We start from the raw sequence: 23,256 nt of genomic DNA, 5'->3' as shown, positions 1-23,256 counted from the left end.
CGGAAGCCAGAGCCGTGGCTCCCAGCACGACTGGCCTGGGTTGTTCAGCACCCACGCATGGTTACTGCTAAGTGTTTTGCCTAGTGACACCAGGAAGTGGGGAGAAGTAACCCTTGCTCAGTGCTGGGTGAACCAGTGGTAGTTCGCAGGGGAAGAGCCTCCCCCTGGCTGTGCACCAACCCCTAACTTCCGGCAAGGGCCAAAGGAGTAGCACCCAGTTTTAGCGACAGACATCCCACCCCCTCAGGCAGCACGAGGGGCTCAGCCTGCAGAGGGCTGAGCTGGCCTGTGGCCACTGCCACTGTCTCCTGCTCAAGGGGCTTGCACACTCCCAAATCCCCTGCTCACTCTGTCTCCAGGTGCCCTCCCTCCATCTGCACCCTCAGGTTGGAGAGGAACCTGTGGGGATCCTATTGCCCCCAAGGCCGGGTCTTGACCACACACACTGAGCTTGGCTGCCCAGAGCCCTGGCATCATCAGCCTTGGGTCTGAGCTGCTCAGGGCTCTGGGGTGGCTGCCCCTGACATGGCAGAGGAGCAGCCTGGAGGGGCTGTGAGCCCTCGTGTGTGCTGAGGGGTTCAGGGCAGCCTGAGACCTGGGCAGGGCTATGGGACTCCCTGGAAACACTGCTCCTCAGTCTGGTGTGGGCGGGGGCATGCTGACAGCAATGACTCCCTTGTTCCCAGGATGACGGGTGATGCACATGGTGGCAAGGCTGGTACCCCATTAGGGCAGGACCTTGAGCAGCTCACTGCTCGGCCAGTCTCCTCAGGGGGAGCAGGAGGATGACCCAGCCCTGCTCTGGCAGGAGGTGCAAGGTGAGGCCGGTAAGCCACGGCACATCTCAGGACGCGGGTGGCCACTGGATTCCCTGAGGGAGCTGCAGGGCTCCCAGACAAACCCCCCACAGCTCCCAGAGCCACACCAGAACAGACGCCAGGGGCCCCTGGCCATCCCTTCGCTCTGGTGGCCACACAGCAGGCTCAGTCGGAGCAGGGGGTGCTGTCTCCAGCACCAGGTGCTCCCCTCTCCATGCAGGGCTCGATGGACACAGACACCCGGCCTGCCTCGGGATGCACCTCAGCACATACACAAAATGCAGAGTAACTCCAGAGACCCTGCACCTGTGGGTGGGACGTGAGGGCATGCAGGACAGCGCACCTCAGAGAGTGCTGGGCACCAGCCCCAAAGCTGAGGGAGAGTTTGGGTGATTCGTGCCCAATAACCTGCACCCCTGAACACCTGCCCGTTTGTCCTGTCTGAGCTTCCTTGGACTCAGCCCCCTTCCAAGTCCCTTCTGTTCTCAGTCCCATCTGTAGGGACCCCAGGGCAGGTCTGTTGTCTGTTTCTCTTCTGAGACTGGCCTTGGCCCTGTTCCCATCCGGGGACACTAGGGAACGGCCCAGGGGACAGCTCATTCGGGCAGTGTGGATGCTGGAAGGGGACAGGTCAGGCTTGTGGTGTCCTGGGGACTCTGTGTGAGGACATTGTGGACCCAAGAGGACACAGCCCTTCTCGCAGACGGAGTAGGCCAGGGCCACCATCACTGTTCTTGAAGACACACATGGCCTCCGCCTCTGCAGGGTTTATTTCTCTGGGTGGGGAGGGTCAGGGCCCCCAGGAGGTGCCCCTGGGGTGGTAGATGTAGTCTCGGTCCTCCTCTGGTCCCTGCAGCTCCTGGCGGGACGGCAGCACCCAAGACCAGGGCTGGGCCTCATCCTGGGCCTCCTCGGGCCAGGGGTGGTACCGGTCATCAGGGTCCGGCTCAGGGCCCTGCCTGGGGCTTGGGACACGGCCTAGAGCGTCCTCTGTCCCCGGCCAGGCTGTGGCACCTAAGGGCAGAGAGAGGAGGTGTGGCCTCAGGTTGCTTCCAGAGGCCTCATCCATCCGAGCCCGAGGAGCTCCCCGCTCTGGCCTCTGACCTTGCCGGGTCTCCCAGGTGGCGGCCACAAGCCCTGGTGCAGTGAGCTGCCCCCTGAGCCATCCACCATCCGGAGGCTCCGCCGCTAGGGCCCCCCAGGCCCTGTGAGCACAGCTGGGTCAGGTCCTCAGCGCTGCTGGCATGAGGCATGGCTCCCCCACTGAGGAGGGTGCCCATCACCTCCCAGCAGACGGGGGCCGTGGGGAGACTTGGGAAGCTGCTCCCCATGAGTCTGGTGGTATCTGCCAGCTGCCGCAGGGGCCCTGGGACAAGCACCTCTGCCCCTCCCCTAGGAGTTACCACCAGGCGCACCCACGGAGCCCAGGCACCCAGACCGTGGGCCAGGCACCCCTGCCACGTCCCTGAGCTGCAGGGGCTCCGGGAAGGCAGGAGCCCCGTTTGGGCAGTGTCCCCTAAGAGTGAAGGCCCAGGACCAAGGCAGCCCTGGCTGCAGCCCCAGAGGGCACCAGCCAGGGGGCGCTCTGTGGGAACGACAGCACACCCCACAGGCTTGGGCAGGAGCTGTCTCACTCCAGGTGTCAGCAGGGGCCAAGGAGTGTGAGGGCTGGGGACTGGAGCTGCATCCTTCGGCCTGGAGGGTAGTGGCCCTGGGGAAAGCCAGCCGGGCTGCCTCATGTGGGTGCAGGACAGAGGCACGCTTGGAGGGGGCTCTGCAGCCGTGGGCCCCGGGGCTGGAGCCACCCTGGAGGCTGCCAGGGGGGTGGGGATTCAGGGCCTGCTCAGCTGCTGAAAGGTGCCATGGGCTCCATGCTAGCTAGAGCGCTGTGGCCGCCCAAGACCTGCTGGACAGGGGGGCAGCAGGTGGCATTGCTGGGCACACTCACTCCTCAGTGTCCTGCGCAGGGGGCCCGACTTTGCCTTTGGTCTTGACGAACACCTGGAGAGAGAGGTCACAGGTTGGGCTCAGCACAGTCCGCAGGGGCCCAAGGCAGAGGACGCCTGGAGAGAGACGGCTCCAAGGGCCCCAGGACCCTGCGACTGCCCCACCCCTGCTCTCCTGGGCCCTCTAGGGAATGAGTGGAGGACAAGGGGTTTCTGGGGAGCCCATTGGGGCCACACCTGCACTTCCATTTGGTGGCCTGAAGAAGATGGGCCGGTTCCTCGGAGCCCAGCCCTCCTTGTGAGGCAAATTGGGGAGGGGGTGGGAGGGGGACACAATAAGACAGTGACCCCAGTGCCGCCCCCAGTGCCTGGCAGCAGCAGGCATCTGTGCCCCTCTCGCTGGGAAGAGGCGGGGCTCCTTCACATGGTCCCTCCCAGGTGTGCAGGGCTGAGTAGCCTTGACCAGGCTGGGGGAGGACACCACCCCAGGCATCAGTTATGGGCACAGAGGGCATCATGGAGCAGTCCTGTGCGCAGATGTTCCCCCTGCTCGGCACAGGTGAATAGCACCGAGGCCCGCCTCCTCCCGGGTCACTTCAGCATCAAGGTCTGCCCGTCAGACCACACAGAGGACTCCCCCCCCTTATCCCTGTGCCCACAGGCACCTGCAACCACACCAGTGCCCCCTTCTCCATCCTAAGCCAGCTTGGTGCCCTTTCTCCTCCTCCCCTGATGGCCAGGCGGGGGCGGGGGGGAGCCCACACCCACCTGGTGCAGGGACGCTGAGCCCACTTCCTGCAGCAGCATGGCTGCCAGGCTGGTGACCAGGAGGAGCCTGGGGGCCAAAGGAGAGTGAAAGGCGGGAGACGGGCTGCCACCCGCAGAGAGGACTGCTGGATGTGTCGTGGTGCCCAGCCAGGGGCACAGGTAGATTCGTCGTGGCCCCATCCCACAGATGGGGACGCGCACACACGGAGAGGAGGAACCACCGCAGGCCCACATCTGCTTCCAGGCTGCCCAGGACCAGGGACCACTCCCCCACAGGCAGCCGCTGCGTGCGGGTCTGCTGTCCGCACCTTGCTGCCAGCGTCCATGCTGGCTGGTGCACAGACACATTGGCACCTCCCAGGGCCACAGTGCCCTGTGCTCAGTGGCTTGGGGGGATGTGGGACACGGAGCTCAGAGCTCTCCCTGCCACACACCCCCAGAGCTGTGCATTGGGGCTCCCTGTGGGCCAGGCTGAACCTCACTCTGTCCCACAGCCACGGGTGGACCACAGAGCCACTGCTGCCCAGGAGGCATGTAGGGTGGGGTTCTCTGCCCGGACATGTTCAGCCTGACCTCTGGGGAGGCCAGGATGGCTGACAGGAAAGAGCAGGTCAGGGGGGTCCAAGGAACAATGGCCAAAGGCAGGAGACGGACTGCACAGGATGGACGGCAACCGACAGATGGGAGGCACAGACCCCGAAGGCCTGTCTGAGGCTGCTTCAGGAGAACAGCAGCCAGGAGGCGGGCTGTGGGGTGCAGTGTGCGTGCACATGGGTACGACCAAGACAACAGTTCCTGAGTGGAGTGGCTCGTGCTGAGCCCCAAGTCACCAAAACAAGCTTGAACGTACCCTCAGCTCTCCTGGAAACGGAGTCATATATCAGTCACTGAGGAATGGCCTGGCCAACGCCAGCCGGGCCGGCTGCCTGGCACCCCTGCCATCCCTGTGGCTACAGTCAGCCTTTTGCTTCCGCAGCCTCCTCATCCTTGTCTACCCAGAAGGCTGGCGTCTTACGGGACTTCCACCTGCGGGACTGGATGCTGCCCCAGTCCAATAGGTTTTTGCTCAAATAAACTCAACATGTTTTCTATACCTCAGTTTAGCTGTGTGCACACAGCTCTCCTAGACCCTGCGGGAAAGGCTTTTGCGCCTGTTGGTGGCAGGCGGGGCAGGCTGAGAAAGGCCCCGGGGCACAGGGAGGCCGCAGGGGCCTCAGTGAAGGCAGCTGCCTGGTGGCCCTGGATTCCAGCCAGAGACCTTCGCCCCTCTCCAGGTGACACAGCACTCTGGGCTAGGGGTACCCGGGCACACCACGGGAGCCAAAGGGCAGCGGCGTGCCCCTGACGGCAGGGTGTTGGTCTGGTTCAGCCACTCTGCCTCTTCAGGGCACCTGCTCCCAGACAGAGACCATTTCTGGTGCCAAGCAAGGGCTGAGCCAAGGACCCTGTAAGTCCGGGAGAGGAAATCCTGGGGCAAAATAACCTCTGAAAACTGAAATCAGTCGAAGGGAGAAATAAAGTTTAAAACCCGTTTAAACAAAACTGCTGTCCGGCCCATCTCTCTCTCCAGCCCCCGCAGCAGCAAAACCGGCCCTCCCCTCCCCTCTCAGGTACAGATAATCCCTCTGTGCCCAGGTAATTACCCACTGATACGGAGATGCACTTCTCTCCACCCCTGAGGAATGATGCAAACACACTAAAGCCGTCATTCTTTCCACCTCTGAATGCCTATTGATATGCAGATGTACTAAGGACAGGCGAGATATTCTGGAAATGTTACAGTTTTACCCACAGACCCGTAGCTACCTGTCTGGACTCTACACTCACCACCACACTGCCCAACCACACCTGGGAAAGCACCTTGCAGGACAGGGCAGTGCTGGACCGGGAGCAGGGATGTAAAGATGAGGCGGGGCAGCCTGGCTGTAGCCCCTTGTAGGCCACCCTCCAAGTGGATGGCTCTGGACATCAAGAGGACCCCAAGGCCCCCTAGCCAACCAGCGGCACACCTCTCTACAAGGGAAGATGGCCTCTGGTCCAAGCCAGGGTCTCAAGGTGAACTCCCAGGCCAGGGAGTTAGGGGAGAGCTCTGGCTGGAAGGGAAAGGCCCCTTCAGGAGGCAGAGGTGTGGGACCCACAAAGAGGAGGACCACTTCTGACCCCAGGGCCTGGCAGGAGCCCGTGCTAACCTTAGGCTCATGCCCCAGCTTCCAGGGTGACGTGCCCCTGAGGGCACCTCCTGCCCCCTGCTCCCAGCGCCTGCTGGCCTGCAGCCTCCGTCTCATCGCTGAGCCCCTCTCGTGGGCAGTTGCTCGCCTGCCTCCTCTGAGCCTGGTGCCTCCCCACTCTGCTTTTAGGGGCTCTCTGGGTGACCGTCGGGTCGGGGAGCCCAAGGCCATTCCTCAGAGCTGGTGCTGGATGCAGACACCAGGTGGGCAGCTCACGGGACGCTCAGGGGGGCGCCCTGCACCAAAGGCCCATGCTCCCCAGGAGGACCAGGCACTCCTTGGATCACAGACAAACGCTGGTCTGAGGACAGGGATCCCCTTCTCCCTCCCCTGGAGATATCTGGGCAGCGGATGCACAGGCCCCAGGGCTGGTCTCTGAGCCTGGGGCTGCCAGTTTGGGCAGGGAATCCGGGCTCCAGGGCCTTGGGCATTACCTCTTCATGTTGGGCCCCCTTCTCGGTGTAGAAGGTGCTCTGTGGTCCTGCAGTTCCAGATCTGGGGAGCAAGTGACACAGACAGCTGCCCTGCTTCTCCCCACCTAGGCCTCTCAGGATTTATGGCCCCTATGTGGGTGTGTGTGGACAGAGGTCAGGGGCAGGGATCCCCACTGTGCTGCCTGGAGCAAGGGCCACCCAGCCGGCCCCCACCCCACCTGTCACGCCCACGACCTGCCCATCACTTACCAGCAAAAGGTAACACAGCCCTGCCCCTCAAGACCCCAGCGCTGCCCCCACCTGCTCTGGCAAGCACCAGAGAAGTGTCCAGGTGCTGCAGGCTCTCACCTTTGTGACCTGGGGTCACCAGACCTGTGACATAATGATGTAACTCCAGAGGGGGAAATCCTGGGCAAATACCTTTGAGACCAAAATCAAAGAGAGAAATATAGTTTATTTCTCATAAGCGGTCATCCACTTCTGCTCCCCTGTGTCTCTCACAAACATGCTGCAGAAGAAGCCCCAACCCACCCTCCCAAGTCCAGATAAGTCCTCGCTCAAGCTCATAAGTGGAGATGGATACTCCTCTGCACCCCCTGAAAACCCCCTTTACATGGAGATGCATTAAAGCCAGGCGAGAGATTCTGGGAATATTGCAATTTTACCCACAAATAAGTTATAAGAAATACATATTTGGTCATTCCTATGACCAAATACACATTTCCCAGGTATATTTGGTCTTCATCCACAGTTCCTGAAAACACTTGAGTCTTAAAGGTGAAACAGGTGTTTTGTCATGTTAATGAGAGACTTTTGGACCCCACCCAAGGGCAGGGCTGGAGGCTGAATCGCCAGAGGCCTGACTCAATCCTGACTCTGCAAAGGAGCTCTTGCAAAACCCCGGGGGAAGGGCTCTGCGAGCCTCCTTGCTCCTCCCCTGCCCCCTCCCACTCGCGCCCCGCGTTGCCTGCTCTGCTCCATGCGCCTGCCTCTCGGTAGGAGAGACCTTCTAAACTTGGGGAGCCAGATTGCCTCCCCATGCCACCAGGCCGGACGCCAAGCTCCACAAGGGCAGAAGCTCCTTTATTTGGGACCTTGCCCTGTGTCTCTCTTCATCTGCCTGTTCACTGGTGTCCTTTATTAAACTGGTAAACCTAAGTGTTTTCCTGAGTTCTGTGAGTTGCTCTAGCAAATTAATCAAACCTAAGGGGGAGGTCGTGGGAGCCTCCTATCTGTAGCCAGTAGGTCAGAAGCAAGGTAACTGCCCGGGGCTTGCAACGGGTGTCTGGCGTGGGGGCTGGAGGCAGTCTTGTAGGACGGACCCCTTAACCTGGGAACCTGGTGCTGTCTCCAGGCAGAAAGTGTCAGAATCGAGTTGAGTTCTCTGACACCCTGCCGGGTCCGAGAACTGCTTGGGTGTAAGTATGTGTGGGAAGACTCTCTCCCACATATTTACACACACTGAAATTGGGTCCAGGAACCTGAATGGACTTATACTACTATTACTGCTCTATATAATATTGTTATTGTTACACATATACACAGGGAAAAAAATACACCATTGCTTTTGGTGTTGGACGAGTGGGAATCACAAGACCCAAAACTGCTTGGCTGAAAGCTGAAGGGCCATTCTCACCTGCACGTTCCCCCGGCCCCTGGTGGCAGCTGACTGAGGAGCTCAGCGCCTGGGCACAGGATTCTCCTGGAGCTGACTTTGCACAGACACATGCGAGGGGCCTCCAAAGGGTCAGAGTGAAGGTCGGCAAAACCAGCCTCATGAGGGCTCCAGAGGTGACTCAGCCTGGTGCAAGATTTCAAGATACAAGAGCAATATACAAAACTCAATTGTCTCTATATATTAGCAATGAACAATTTGAAATGAAATTAGGAAAAAATTTAATTCATATTAGCATTGAAAAAAGTAGAATACTTAGGAACAAATTTAGCAAAAGAAGCACAAGATGTGTGCTGAGAAAAATTACAGATCTAAATAAATGGAGAACTATTCCACTGTCATGGACTGGAAGACTATTTTGTAAGATGGCAATTCTCCAAAAACTGATCTATAGATTCAATGCAATTCCTATTGGATTCCTAGCAGGATTCTTTGTAGAAACTGACAAGCTGATCCTAAAATTTATATGAAAATGCAAAGGACTCAGAAGAGCAAAACAGATGGACAAAATTGGAAGACATACACTACCCTACTTTGAAACTTGCTATGAAGCCAGAGTCATAAAGGTTATGCCATAGACATAAGGATTGAACTATGGATCAGTGAAATGAAATTAAGGATCCAGAAATAAACCCACACACATATGGACAACTGATTTTTGACAAAGATGTGACATCCAATATGGAAAAACTAGTATATTAAAAAAAATGTGCTGAGACAATTGGATATCCATATGCAAAAAAAAAGGAAAAAAAAGAACTTAGACTTATAACTTACATGGTACCCAAAAGTTAGTGCAAAATGCATCATAGGCTTAAATGTAAAAATTAAATTATAAAACCTGTAGAAGAAAAAAATACAATTTTCATAGCTTTGGGTTAGGAAACAGAATACCAAAAGCATGATACTGTGAGGGGCTGAAGCAGTTTCAGACATAAAAATAAGACACAAAGCTCTCTGTAAAGTTAGCCCCAGACCCTAGTCACGTACCGACTTCTGAGAAACTAAAGGAAAAGATATAAATCCCATGAGAAACAGGATGTTCAACTAACCCCAGGCTATTTTTGCTTCTGTACATCGCTTTATTAGAGACCAGCAGTACCACACGTTTCCTGCAGCAAGTGGGCAAAACAGGATGCTTAAGCCCCCAGAGCATTAAACAAGGAATATAGCTTGCTGAATTTAGGCGAAGGCAGAAAAGTAGCAAAAATTAAGCAAGATGCGGTAAAAATGCTTAAAAAGATGTTGTAACAGGGGCTCGGGGCTGCACTTGGAGAGCTTGCTCCCTGGCAGATGCCAGCCAGCTAAAATAAAGGCTCCCCTTTTCTAATCTACTTTTCTGTGAGGACCTGTTTCCTTACTCCTGCTCCGGCTTGCCCGATCTGAGACCCATAACAATACATAAAAGGAAAAATAGATACACTGGACTTCATCAAAGTTAGAAACTTTAGGACTTCAAAAGATGCCATCAAGAAAGTGAAAGGACAAGTCACAGGGAGAGACTATTTACAAATCATATATCTGATAAAAGACTTGAATCCAGAATATATAAAGTTCTTAGAACTCAATAAGAAAACCCAGTTGAAAAATGTTCAGAACATTTGAATAGACCTTTCACCAAAGATATACAAGTGGTTAACAAACCCATGAAGTTGTGTTATCATCATTAGCTACTAGGGATGCAGATTCGAACAACGGTGAGATATGACCACCCTTCAGGGAGTCGGGGTCATCGGCAGAACTGTCCCTCCAAAGATCCGTGCGTTGAAGTCCTAATCCCCAGTACCTTAGAATGTGACTGTATTCGGAGATATGTTGTTTTAAAGAGATAATTAAGGCAAAACGAGGTCATATAGATGGGCCTTAGTCCATTCTGACTGGTGTCCTTGTAAGAAGAGATTAGGACTCAGGCACACGCAGAGGGGCCACCATCTGAAGACACAGAGAAGATGGCATCTGCACGCCAAGGAAAGAGGCCTCAGAGGGCACCAAGCCTGCTGACCCTCAACATCAGGCTTCTAGCCTCCAGAGCTGTGAGAAATAAATTCCTGCTGTTTAAGCTGCCCAGACTGTGGTACTTTGTTACAGTAACCACAAGCCATCAGATGGCTGTAATAAAAAAAGACAGGAACAAGTGCAGGTAAGGATGTGGGAAACTGGGGCCTCATTTACTGCTGGTGGGAATTCCTGATGGAGAAATATGAGCCTGTGTCCTGGCAAAGACTCCACAAAAATGTGCACAGCAACACTGTTAGCAAAGACAGCTGGAAACTGCCCAGAACCTGGTCAACAGGCAAATGGTAAAAGAGGCTATTTCCACACAGCTGGACAGCAAAGGGACACACCACCAGGACACGCTGCTGTCTCGGGCCCTGCAGGGTCTCGTAGCGCTTGCTGGGTGCCTTTTGTATGCTGGGCCCTGGGCAGGCGCTGGGACTCACAGTGACCCAGAAGGGCGGGCTTGCCCTAGGAGCGCTGACAGCCCAGAGCCTTTAGACGCTGACACAGGACACGGAGCCCAACCCCGAGCGAGTGGGGGCCACACCCACGGCGCCTGAACCCAGTGGCCCAAGGGGGACAACAGCAGAAGGCTGGACGCCTGACCAAGGTCGTGTCCGAGGGCCTCAACACCCACCGCCGAGGAGCAGCCAAGCTCAGCAGGCAGAGGGGTTGGCCCCGTAGTGAGAGGTGCGCGCCTGAGCGTGTGCGCGCGTGACGCGAGCCGCGCAGCCCCGACGTGGGGGGTTCCGTGCCGCGCAGACGCAGAGCTTCCTTCCCCCAGCCCGAGTCTCCCTGGCAACAGCAGCCTCGCTCCCGGCCAGCCCCTCCCCCGGCCCGCCCCGCCGCTGCGAAGCGTCTGGAACCGCATCCTTCCTCCGCATCTTCGACCTGCGACCGCATCCTACCGCAGCTGTCGGCTGGAGCCGCCTGTGAGCCATTTCCACGTTCTGCTTGTGGAGTGGGGCAAGGGGGGCAGAGTGTGCGGGTGTGCAGGTGTGTGTCGCGGGTGTGCGGTACGTGTGAGTGGGTGTGCAGCGCGCGTGCGACGGTGGAGGTGGACACTGCCGCTGACCGGCTGGCGGCCGGGCCAAGCCAGGGTCCTCCTTTGGGGTCCTTGCTGACCGGAGCAAGGCTGCTGTCCCCAGGCCTCCCGGACAGTCGGGGGCTCCGCCAGGCGAGTCGCTGCCCGGACCATCCAGAAGGGCGTGGGTGTCCAGCCTTGCCCAGACTCGACGTGCCGCCCGGATTCCCTGTCCTCAGCAGAGCAGAACAGCTCGGGTAGGGGTCGAACCGGTGCACATCACTCCCCTCCCCCACTGTGACTGCAGCCCCCTAGCCGACAGCCAGCTCCACCCCTGCAGGTGTGAGGGAGCCAGTAGGAGCTGGGCGTCCCCAAGGTGGGGGAGGTGGGGCGGTGGCAGTTCCAAAACCCTCTCCGCTCTGTCTGCGACGGATTGGGGAGGCGGAGGGAGAAGAGGCGTCGAACGCACCAGAGCGCAGAGAAGCCCTGCGGACATGGAGGGGGTGGCCTTGGTTGGGGGGCTGCGTGGCAGGGAGATGAGCATTTTTCCAGAATCACCTGCCGCAGGCTGTGGACACGAAGCCACAGGTGGCTGGCTGGTGACGGGGAAGCTGAGGCAGGATGCGGGCCTCTCAGAGCTGGGCTGTCGCCCGCGGTCCACCTGTACTTGAACCCGAGCCAAACCCATGACCTGCAAGGCTAAGGGCGGGAGGGCTCCTGGGCGGGGGGCTGCGGCGGGGGCGTCTGCCTGGTGTCAACAAGGTGAGCAGGCCCCCTGCACTCCGCAGTCACACGCACGCCCGAGGTGCGCAGGACTCGTGCCCGGCCCGCGCCTGTGCGCACTGACGCAGCACGGCGGGGGGCGGGGGAAGCGAGCTGTGACGTGATCTGCAGCCGAGCTTCCGATGGCTTTCGGCTTCCGTGGACTCGCCCCTTCCATCCATCCGTCCAGGCACCCATACGTCCGTCCGTGCATCTGTCCATTCATCAGTCCATCTTACAGCTCAGCCTTTCGGCTCATCCAGGGCCCCTCACCAAGCTTCGGAGAGATGTGCACCCACCCCGGCCCCCCGCCCACACACAAGGGCGCATAGCAGGCAGGGATCTAGTGACCCTCTGGAGAAGACACAGTAACAGCGCAGGAGGGAGGGCGGGGTCCGGGGGGAGGACTAGGGACAACCCACCCCGACTCCACGGACTCCGTCGTGCGAAAGCCCGGCCAGCCTTCCCAGAGAAGGGAATGTGGCGGGGCGGAGCGGGCGGTGGACGGGAGTGGGGATGGGATCTCCACATGCGGCCCAGCCCCTCGCCCAGCGTTCTCCCTGGGGCCTGGAACCAGATGCAGTGTCCACAGGGCCCCGAATGGGTCCTTTTCTCCACGAAGACCGGTCATCGCCGGCCTCTCTCCGTTGCCATGGAAACCCGCGATGACGTAACGTGGACCTCATGTTTCTCTGAGAGTTGGGGCTTACGTTTGGCTCCGAAGGGACCCCAGGGGTGGAGCCCCTTATTAGGAGGGGCCTCCAGTGGGTCAGGGGGAGACCGCGGCCCTCGGCCTCCCAGCAGGCGTGGCCACCAGCCCGCCCGAGACGTACAGGGTGAGGTGCCCTGCGCCGCCCCTCGGCGCTCTCTTCTGTTAACCACAGGCTGGGTCTGCGGGCCGCTAGGGCTTCCGCCCCGAAGGCCCCCAGCCTCCTACCCCTGGTGGCGCACCTCTCCCGCCGCCGCCAGGCTCCCCCCAAAGCCCTGGGCACTTGCTGCCGCACGACGGTCTCCTGTCGCTCCCTCCCTCGGCGGCCGCTTCCGCGCTTTGAGCCTGTTTTCTCCCGACCTTTGCATGTTTCTGATGGCTCCCTGTCCATCTCTGCATCGCAGCGCGCGTGGTCTGCAGGCCGGCGTGAAGAATGACCGACTGCCCCCCCACCTGGGGCAGGTGCAGAAGTGCCCGTGCGTCCTACCCAGGCTGAGCTCGGGTCAGGGCCCGACACACCTCAGAAAGAGTCCCCTGGCCTAGGGGTGGTAGTGTGTGGTGCCTTGCTGGGCAGTAAGGCCCGGGGTCAGGCGCGCACATCCAAAGAAGGGCCTAGGCTCAGTGCCCTGACGACCCTCCTCCCCGGAGCTCCCGGGGTGTCCATGATTGGGATGGCCTGTTTCTTGACCCATGCTGCGGCAGCTTCCTGCCCGCCCCCCTCCCACCTGCCCTGCGCTCCTGTCTGCGGGGTCTCCTGCTCTGCCCCGCCAAACGGCGGGGATCGCACAGGGGGCCTAGCCGCTGGGCTGGGAGAGCATCACCTTCCTGCCTGGTGGGGGGCTTGGTGGGCTGTTACAGGGAGAGGCGTTTGGGGATGGTGAGGTCATCCTAGAACATAAGTTTGATGGTTCATAGGTACCCCAATCTTTGTAGGGTGGGTGCAGGCAGGCCACTTCCACAGCCCCTGGCTGCCCTTCACCCCAGCAGCCCTCCCAGGAAGGGAGCAGGAGGCAGCCAGGGCTCAGGTGCCAAGTGCCTGGCCACCTTTGTTTAGCAAACATTGGGGTCCATCCTGGGAGAGGACTCTGCCACCTTTCTGTGTTGGTTTTTTCGTTTGTTACTAACCTTTTTTGTTATGAAACATAACAAATATTCACAAGAGGACATAAATCAGTTTGTCATACATGAACCCCAAGCATCCATCACCTAGGTGAGAACTAGTACCATGAGCCTAGCCCCCAAGGGCACCACTGCTAGACTCTCCAGATACAGGAGCAATTGGCTGGCCTCTAAACATGTGACTGGTCCCTAAAAGCCGGGCTGGTGTTCGCTTGGTCTTGAGCCTACCTTTGTACCTGGCTTCTTTGGGCCAACGTTTTCCTGATATCCAGGGCTGTTCTTGCACGGAGCTGGAGTTGCTCACGCCCTTTGGCTCAGTGTTGGGATCGCCTCCCTTTATGTACTGGTCCCACTCTGGCTGATGTCTGGGGTGCACACATCATGCATGCCCACCTTTCTGCCGGGTGTCCACAGGAGCAAGGGCTCTTCACAGGCTCAGCATCAGCAGATGAGGCAGGTGGACCTCACCCAGGGGCACCTTTTGCATTTTGATGGGCTCCCCCATGGCTCCTCATGCTGGTTCTAATTTGTCTTCCTCAAGAACTAATGAGGGTGAGCACCTTTTCAGTATTCATGGCCGTTTAAAACCTTCTTTTGTCCGTTTTCCTGTTGGGTTGTCTGTTTTTCTTTATCATCTTGAGATGTTCTTAATATATTTTAGATATTTGTATTGGCGTCCTTGGGCTGCTATATCCAATCAATACAACTGGTTGGCTTAAAACAGACTCAACCGCGCTGGAGGCAAGCCAGAAATTAGTGTCAGCAGGGCCTCACTTCATTGAGATTCTCAGGGAGGCTCATTCCTGCCTCTTCCGGTTTCTGGGGGCCCCAGGTGTTCCTTAGCTTGCAGCTGCACTCCTCCATCTTCTGCCTCCATCCTTACGGCCTCCTTTGTGTGTGTGTCTCTGTCCAAATTTCCCCCTTGTTATGAGGATGTCAGTCTTTGGACTGGGGTCCATCCTAATGCAGTATAACCTCATCTTAATTTGATCACATCTTCAAAGACCCTATTTGCAAACACGGTCCCATTCACAGTTGTGCAGGTTAGGGCTGGACATACCTTGTCTCAGTGACCCACAAGAAGCCTGTGTTTGCGTTCGGGCTGCACACGTCTTCTCCCAGTCTTGGTTTGTGTTTCTGTTCTGTGAAGGATGTGTTTGATGAGCAGTCCTTCATTTTTTTTTTTTGGTATCATTAATCTACAATTACATGAGGAACGTTATGTTTACTAGACTCCCCCCTTCACCAAGTACCCCCCACATACCCCATTAGTCACTGTCCATCAGCGTAGTAAGATGCTGTAAAACCACTACTTGTCTTCTCTGGGTTGCACAGCCCTCCCTGTGCCCCCCCCCCACATTATACATGCTAATCGTAATGCCCCCTTTCTTCTTCCCCCCCTTCTTCCTCCCTTCCCACCCATCCTCCCCAGTCCCTTTCCCTTTGGTAACTGTTAGTCCTTTCTTGGGTTCTGTGAGTCTGCTGCTGTTTTGTTCCTTCAGTTTTTCCTTTGTTCTTATACTCCACAGATGAGTGAAATCATTTGGTACTTGTCTCTCTCCGCCTGGCTTGTTTCACTGAGCATAATACCCCCTAGCTCCATCCATGTTGTTGCAAATGGTAGGATTTGCCCTCTTCTTATAGCTGAATAATATTCCATTGTGTATATGTACCACATCTTCTTTATCCATTCATCTACTGATGAACACTTAGGTTGCTTCCATTTCTTGGCTATTGTAAGTAGTGCTGTGATAAACATAGGGGTGCATCTGTCTTTTTCAAATTGGGCGAGCAGTCCTTCATTTTAATGTAGTCTTTCTATCAAATTTTCCTTTGATGGGTAGTGCCATTTGTCATATTGAAGAACTCTCACCCTCCCTGAGGCCAGGAAAATCTCTCCTATAGGATCTCAAAGATGCTTTCCCAACTTAGGTTTATCTACCTAGAGGTTTTTGTGTGTGGTGTGTGGCAGGGGCCCGTTGACTGTTCCACTGTTCCCTGGAGGTGCCCATCCCCTGCTTTGCAGCAGCATATCTATTACAATCCATGGTCCACATATGTAGGGCATGTCACATGGGTCTCTGCCTGCCATGCAGCACCACCATATGGCCTCAGTTCCACCCCTGTGTAACAAGGTGGACATCTGGCAGACCATCCTTCCTCAGCTCTCTTCCCCTCTGCCTCCATATAAATTACACTGCTTGTCACATTCACACAAATCCTGTTGGACTATTGATTGAATTAATTGATTCTACAGATACCTTTTTGGGGGAAAGCCATTTTTAAACATGAAACTTCCAAAATCCATGATCATATCTTTCCCCATTTATTTAAGGAACCTAGGTCTTTGTGTTAGTAATGTTGTAACTGTTTTCCATGGCTTTCCACAGAGACGGCCTTCTTAGCTCTTGTTAGACCTATTCCTGAGCATTTGATATTTGTGATACTGTGTAACTAGTACTTTGAAAAAGTTATTTCTAATTTTTGTCACTGATGCATAGGAATAGAATTGACTTCTGAATACTTTAAATCCATCAACCTTACTAAACTCACTTTTCAATCTTATAATTCATCTGTAGCTTCTTTTGGATCTTCACCACACAAAAGATATTTGATTTGTGAATAATGAGGGTATTACCTAATCTTGTCCAGGCCTGTATCTCTTACTTTTTTCCTGCCCTCCAGCTTGGCTAAGACCTCTAGCACCATGATTTACAGAACTGATCATAAAGGGTCTTTTGTCTCCTTCCTGACTTAAAGGCAGAGGTTTCAATGGTCACTTCTGATATGGATTGCTATGGGGATTCTTGTGAATAACCTTTATCATATTAAGAAAATTTCCTTCTGCCCTTAATATGCTAACAGATTTTTTAAATTGTGCATAAATGCTGAATCTCACTGAATACTTTTTCAGATGTTAAGCTAGATTCTGTTTCCAGAGTACACTCAACCTTTTGTGATGTGTTATATTTTTACATCTTGCTGGAGTCCATTTGCTTGCATTTCTTCTGGGGCTCTTCGCGCTGGTGTCGGTGGGTGGGAGTGCCGGCGATGTCCTGTCTCAGTACTGCCCTTGACAGGTTTTGAGATGGAGGTTATGTTGGCCTCACGAACTGGAACTTTTCTCTGGGAGAGTTCTGTATGAAATTTGCATTATTTCCTCAAGCAATGAGTAGGATTCACTGACACTGCCCAGCACCGAATTCTTTGTTGGAAGGTTTTAACGACAGACTCAATTTCTTAGTGAATACAGGAACTTTCTTCTGATTGAGTACATTTCGTTTTTCTACTTTTTTAGCTTGCAAGTCATTTTCTATGTTCTTTTTCCCTTACGGGTCAGCCACAAGGTGAAATCATTTGCACCTCCCTAGTCAGGGGAGCCTCGCCTCCTCCAGCCCCCTGTGGACACACCATCACCCTGCCCTGTGCAGCCCAGGTCCTTTCTGCAGCCTTTGTCACTTCCTGCATCTCCAGTAGAGTTGCCAGATAAGACACTGGATGCCAGTTAAATCTGAATTTCAGGTAGAAAATGGCTTTTTAGTCTAAGTATGCCCTGTACTGCACATACTACATGGGACACAGCAACACTAATAAACCCTATCCGTTCCTTATCTGAAACTCAGATTTGCTGAGACTGGCCACCACACTCTCTGGGACCATTTTCTGTGCCTGCAGTAGCTCCTTGGAATGTCCTCTAGAGCAGGTTGCTTGGTGGAAGATCTGCTGGTGTGGTGAAGGGGTGGTCAGTGGGGCGCGGCTGTGGGGCCTAGGGAGCGTGAAGGACTAGAAGCTCATGGCTGGACCACTCACCCAGGGATGAGTCCTGGGGGCCCACCCCAGCTCCGGTGTGAGGCACATCGGGGCCAGCCCAGGACCCTCTCACTCCAGAGCTGGCTGGCGTGAACATCTGCTAGGTGACCAGTGGGTACTGACCCTGCGTCTGCCTCTGGACAGGAGAAGGGCCGCCACCCACCATGGTGAAGCTGGGCTGCAGCTTCTCTGGGAAGCCAGGCAAAGACCCCGGGGAACAGGATGGGGTTACCACGGACAGCGTCCCTCTGATCAGCCCCTTGGATGTCAGCCAGCTCCAGCCACCATTCCCTGACCAGGTGAGGGGTCTGGGCCAGCGTGGAGGCCCTTCTCAGCCTTCCGGGAGAACAGAGGGGTGTGCGGTGAGGTTTATTTGGATGTGGCCTCCGGGATACGGGAAAGCAAGCAGAGGAAGAGCCATCTGGGCCCAAACCGCTGTGGGCCACAGGTAATCTGTGTGACCTAGTCAGCTCCCTGGTCACCCAGAGCCACCCTTTTCTCATCTGTAAATGGGGGTAAACTGGCCACAGGGCAACTGTGGGGACTCACATGCCATCTGGCACACAGCACCCACCCCACAGTAGGTAGTATCCAGGTGGGGCTCAGCAAGGAAAAATTCCTGCCTTTCCACTGCTGGGTATGCTCTCTCTTGGGTCAGGACCCTAGTTGTGGGCAAGTGACAGGGAGGGGAAGTGACAGGGGTGCTTTTAGCAAGAATCGGAGAAGCAGAGCTCAGCCTCCAGCATAGCCCTGCCTGAGCCCAGATGAGCTCTGGAGTGAGGGTGACACTGAGTCATCCCAGCCCGAGGTGTGCTGGCAGTTATCTGTAGCCCTGCCGGTCAGCTACCGGCCGGGGACCGTGCAGGTGGGTGCACCTCCCAGGCATTGCCCCATGTGCTGCTCCTGTTTGCCAAGAGCAGTTCTCCAGCAACCTGGGTGGGCCTTGGCTGCGTGTCCTGCAGTTCTGGACCTGGTCCTCGATGGACACTGTGGGAAGGCTCAGCCCTTGACCCTTGGTACCTTACAGGACTGCACCTGCCTGTGGTGGGGCCTCAAGACTCCTGGAGCCAGAAGCTCTGGGTGGGGAGAGCTGGCACCCTCTGAGCTAAAGGCAGCCAGCAGACAGGAGCTCATCCGTGGTCTGGCCAGCCCCAGCAGGCTTGCAGCATCCACCTTCCCTGGCCTCAGCTTGTAGCCCCTGGAGCCCAGGCAGTCCTGGCAGACAGTCAGCACCCACATACTGTCAGGCAGGACCCCAGGACCCTCTGCTCCAAGCCCTTCCAGTACAGGGCCCCCTCAGGTCATCTTTCTTCCCAGGTGGTCATCAAGACACAGACAGAATACCAGCTGTCTTCCCTGGAACAGCCGAAGAAGTTCCCTGACCTGGAGGCCCAGAAGCTGGCCTGCAGCCACCCAGAGGAAGGGCGCAGGGTAACTGCCTCCCTGCCCCCAACCCGGGCTGCCCGGGGGCCATCCCATGGGCGGGCTAGGTGGGCTAGATGGGCTGGGTCCCCCAGGGATCCACCCTTTTCGGAGGTAGGGGGGTGCCTGGGGTGGCAGCCTTTCCATGCCCCCCGACCCGCAGCTGCACCCCCCACCCCAGCCTTCCTCTTGCCGTGAGGTGATGACAGTGAGAGTGCTGCCACTGTAGCGCTCCCTCTGGGCAGCGCCTGCCGCCACCCACCTCTGGGTGGGTCATGTGCTGCTTAGCATGGAAAGTCACTTCTGCATGTCTGGCAGACATGTCCTGCCGTCCTTTTTAGCTCTTAACCTTACCAATAAGGTCTTTCATCATGGTTACTGTACAATTTCCAAAGCCTTTCGTTTTTCCAGTGAAAGACAGACCCTCTTTGCCTCGGTGGTGGAAGCGCTCCCCGCACAAAGGCCAGTGAGCCTCAGCTATGTGGGCAGCGCCCCCAGGGCTCCCCGCCCCTGCAACACCTTTGCCTCCACTGGGTCCCTCTCCTTCCCCGGCCCTACAGCTGCCCACGGCGCGGATGATCGCCTTCGCCATGGCGCTCCTGGGCTGCGTCCTGATCATGTACAAGGCCATCTGGTACGACCAGTTCACCTGCCCCGACGGCTTCCTCCTTCGGGTAAGACGGAAGCCGGGGTCTGGTGGGGAGGGGCTGTGGAGAGGCCACTGTGCTCCAGTGACCTCCGGGCAGAGTGCCGGGGAGGGTCCCACGGCGGCCTCCCTGTGGAAGCGTGGGGGACGGGCTGCCCCGCCCGCTTCCCCGCGCCGCTCCAGAGCAGACCGGGGTGTTCCCGGCTCCCCTGGGGGTGCAGCGCGGGGGTGACGGAGGCGACCCGGGCACTCGGGGCGCCCCCTGCCGGCTCCCGCTCGTCCTTGCTGACTTGTGGGAGCGTTTCCATGTAATGACATCAATCATTACGGCGTATTTGGCAAATATTTTCTCATCCTCTTTTTTCACACTTAAATTATTATTGAAAAATCATTTTTAGTGTACTTTTCCAAAGCTAAATTTTCAGTAGTGAAGCTGCTCCTTGACGCCTCGTTTCTGCGATCAAACTCTGGGCAGTATTTCCAAGGTTCGCGCACGGCTGGTAGCGCCGCTGCCTCCCGGGAATTCCCTCGGTGTCCGCTAGGGGGCGCGCTCCCCAGCCGCCCCCCTTCACTCCTAAGCGGCAGCGCCCACCCTCGTGGTGAGACAGCCGTCTCTCGCCGGAGCCTCCAGCTCTGAATCGGAGGCCGGCCTTAGTGGCTTCAGATCACGGCAGAACTAAGTATTTAGGGGCATGGTCTGCAGTGTTCCGGAACTGCTCGACAGCGTCGGGGCGGAGGGCCCAGAGGTGGCCGCCCTTCCCGCGTCGAGTCGTGGCCGATGTCACTAAGAACGCACCCCCTTTGCACACCTGAGCCCGGGGACTGCGGCTAGCCTCCTCCCGGCCGCACTGCCCTGCTTTCTGCGCCCCGCCCCTGACCGGCCCCTTCCCGCAGCACAAGATCTGCACCCCGCTGACCCTGGAGATGTACTACACCGAGATGGACCCCGAGCGCCACCGCAGCATCCTGGCGGCCATCGGGGCCTACCCGCTGGGCCGCAAGCACGGCACCGACACGCCCTCGGCGTGGGGGGAGAGCTACCGCGCCGTCAAGGGGGCGCCCAAGGCGCCCACCCCGGCGGGCGCTGCTGCTGCTGCTGCTGCTGCGGGGACGGCCACCGAGCCCCCCGGGAAGCCCTCGGCGGCGGGGGAGAAGGAAGCGGCGCCGAAGGCGGTGGGCAGCGCGCCGCCCCCGGCCCTCCAGTGACAGCCTCCGCGTCCGCAGCCCGGGTAGGTGTGCCTCGTCCAGGCCCCGCTCCGGGGCGCGGGCCCGGCCCGCCAGAGGTGCGACCCTCCGTGCGGCCCGGGGCCGGGTCTGAGCGCCTGGAGGGGCGGGGGCGGGGCGGGGCTTTCTTCCCGCGCAGGGGGTCTCGTGCCGCCGCGGCCCGCTCACCCTCACGCCTGCGCCCTCCGTCCCGGCAGCGCCCCCCCCCGGCGCCCCCGACCGGCCCCGACCGGCGCCTCCCGCCCTGTGGTCGTGCTCCCGCTCCCAGGCCCCCGCTGACGCCCCCGCCCCGAGAGCCCGCAGCTCTCTCGCTGTTCTCTGAGTAAAGAGTCACATCACCTGGGTCTCCCGTTTCTCCTGAGCGTTCTTGGTCCCGCCGGCCTTGACCTTGCCCCTCAACTCCCGGGTGGGTGGGCGCCCGCGTCGTGCCTCCCGCCGCCCGGCCGGCGGCGGCGGCAGGGGTCGCTGTGCGAGCCGCCCGCGTGGACAGGGCCTGTCTGGTCAGTCGCTCGGCTGGAGACAATGAAATTAGCTCACCTCCGGCCACGGGAGCCTCGGGGCCCCGCGGTCCAACCTGAGCGCCGCCCACCCCACTTCCCCGCGTCCGCCAGCCCTCCGGAGCGGGGCGGCTCCCCACGGGCCTCCCCGGCCCAGCGCGAGCGCCTGCACCCTGCCCTGGGGGCGCCCGCTGCTGTCCCTGCGCCCCCGCGCGCCGCCTGCGGTCCCGAGTGACCGAGCGACCACAGGAACGCGTGGCTCTGCGGGGTTGGGACCCGAAAGCTCGCCCTCTCCCCCGAGCTTGGAGCTGGGGGCGATGCGGGAGGTCTGAGCGGCCCACGGACCCGCCCCCGACTCCCACCCAGCAGCCCGTACCCCGGCACCTCCAGCCCCACCTCCCCTCCGCCGTCAACTCCCGGAGGCGGAGGCCACCCCGCCTGGGTGGGCCCGCAGGACCCGCAGCACCCGTGCCGGCTTTAATCCCGGGCCCAGACATCCCACCTTGTGGGAGGTGAGCTCAGGCCTAAAGGGAGCCAAGGGCTGGGGGTCGGGGGTGACAGAGCCGGGGGAGCCCACAGCCGGAGGAGACAGACCAGGCCGGACTGGAGATTCCTGCGCTGGTGCGCAGCGGGCCTACAGCCACACCCCACACGGGTGGGTGGGGTGGGGGGTGCGCTCTTGGCTCCAGTGCAGAGCCTCAAGACTTGGGTCCCCTCAGTGTCAGGGAATCCGACCAGGGCTGGGCCCAGTTACCCTGACCTGATTGGCTAGTGTAAGTCTGGGGAGAGGAAATCCCCAGGCAAAACACCTCTAAAAACCGAAATGAGTCAAAGGGAGAAATAAAGTTTAAAATCCGTTTACTGCTCACAAACTTCAGTCCAGGGCCGTTTCTCCCTTTCCTGCTCCAGCAGAAGCAAAACCAGCCCTCCCTTCACTGGTACAGACAAGCCTTCCTTGCCCAGGTAATTACCCATTGATATGGAGCTGAATTCTCTCCTCCCCTGAGGAATGATGCAAATGCACTAAAGCCAGACCTCTTTCCACGTCTGAACACCTGTTGATATGCAGCTGTACTAAAGCCAGGCGAGATAGTATGGAAATATTACAATTTTACGCACACTAGGTTGGGGGTCTGGGCAGTGGAGCAGTTGGCGCTGCTCAGTGGCCAGATGGGAGACACGGAGGGAAACCATCAGTGCCCTGCAGGTGGGGGGTGGGACTTGGGTCAGGAGAGGCTCCCCAGGTGCGCTGTGCCCGGCATCCCCACCTCCCCTCCCGTCCTTCCGCCCTCTTCTCCCCTCCCTCCTGTCCTCCAAAAGGCAGAACTATACAAAAGTTGTCTGAGATAAGCCACCCACCCCCTGAAGGGGATCAGAAATCAGACTTACTAGGAGTCGTCCTAGTTCAGCCTCTCTGTGTATCTTTTTGCAAAAACAATCAGATGCAGGTGCATTTTAAAATTTCTCCTTCTTCACATTTTTCCCTGAAAAGTTTTTTCCCCACAGCGCAATGGCTAATTCTCCAATTGATGTCCCACAAGTCAGTGCTGACAGTAATTACCTGGGACCAGCACAGACCGCACAGGCTGGGCACTCCCCTCAAGTCAGACCCCCTCCCAAGTATGGGCCCCTGTGCCACTTGCATTTCTGTCCAGCTGGACTACAAACTTGGGTAATCCCCCTTCAGGTTCAATAACTCAATAGTTCGACCCACAGATCTCAGGAAAGCACCTTACTTAACAAGATAACCAGTTTCTTATCAAGGACACAGCTCCGGGCCACAGATGGACGAGACACAGGGTGAGGTGTGGGCAGGGAACACTTCCTGACGGGTCCACCCACCGGGGAGCTCTCCCATCTCCCTGCTCTTGGCTTTTAGGACTCAGTGTCCAGGCCCCGCCCACTCCCTGAGGTCTTTCTAAGCACTGGGGTCTTTCTAAGCAGCCTCCATCCTGAGGCCATCTAGGGGCCCCACCTGAATCACCTCATTAGCATAAACTCAGGTGTGGTTATGGGTAACTGAAGACACCCCTGTCACTCAGGACGTTCCAAGGGTTTTAGGAGCTCTGCACCAGGAACTGGGGACTAAGGCCAAAAATACTTACTGCATCCTTGTCACACCATGTTCACCTGCTCCCCCACAGCGAGCACAGGGACCGTCCTTCCCTTCCAGGCC

General features: G+C 57.8%; 2 protein-coding genes across 7 annotated transcripts; one reads left to right on the top strand and one right to left on the bottom strand.

Moving 5' to 3' along the window:
- Nucleotides 1-1,567: 1,567 nt before the first annotated feature.
- Nucleotides 1,568-21,061, bottom strand: PRAP1 (proline rich acidic protein 1). 3 transcript variants are annotated; one of them, XM_057506531.1, is made up of 8 exons: nt 20,923-21,061; nt 7,831-7,995; nt 6,543-6,614; nt 6,195-6,255; nt 3,533-3,599; nt 2,767-2,819; nt 1,923-2,023; nt 1,568-1,832 (listed from the first exon to the last, which is right to left on the bottom strand). In XM_057506531.1, the coding sequence occupies exons 2-8, from the start codon at nt 7,970-7,972 to the stop codon at nt 1,609-1,611; spliced, it is 720 nt and encodes a 239-aa protein (XP_057362514.1). In that variant the 5' UTR covers nt 7,973-7,995; nt 20,923-21,061; the 3' UTR covers nt 1,568-1,608. The 3 variants fall into 3 exon arrangements, with proteins under 3 accessions (XP_057362514.1, XP_057362515.1, XP_036785537.2); XM_057506532.1 differs by lacking the exon at nt 6,195-6,255; XM_036929642.2 differs by lacking the exon at nt 6,543-6,614.
- Nucleotides 10,554-20,716, top strand: CALY (calcyon neuron specific vesicular protein). 4 transcript variants are annotated; one of them, XM_036929669.2, is made up of 6 exons: nt 10,556-10,799; nt 11,016-11,148; nt 17,436-17,590; nt 18,609-18,722; nt 19,274-19,387; nt 20,254-20,716. In XM_036929669.2, exons 3-6 carry the CDS (start codon nt 17,456-17,458, stop codon nt 20,563-20,565), a joined length of 675 nt encoding a protein of 224 aa, XP_036785564.2. In that variant the 5' UTR covers nt 10,556-10,799; nt 11,016-11,148; nt 17,436-17,455; the 3' UTR covers nt 20,566-20,716. The 4 variants fall into 4 exon arrangements, with proteins under 4 accessions (XP_036785566.2, XP_036785564.2, XP_036785565.2 ...); XM_036929670.2 differs by having other exon boundaries at nt 10,556-10,863; XM_036929671.2 differs by lacking the exon at nt 11,016-11,148 and having other exon boundaries at nt 10,554-10,863.
- Nucleotides 21,062-23,256: the final 2,195 nt, after the last annotated feature.

The sequence above is a fragment of the Manis pentadactyla genome, chromosome 8 (genome assembly GCF_030020395.1).
Source record: "Manis pentadactyla isolate mManPen7 chromosome 8, mManPen7.hap1, whole genome shotgun sequence".
Classification (NCBI taxonomy): Eukaryota; Metazoa; Chordata; class Mammalia; order Pholidota; family Manidae; genus Manis; species Manis pentadactyla.
Note: the sequence above shows the minus strand (reverse complement) of the source record. Positions and strands in the feature narration are given on the sequence as shown.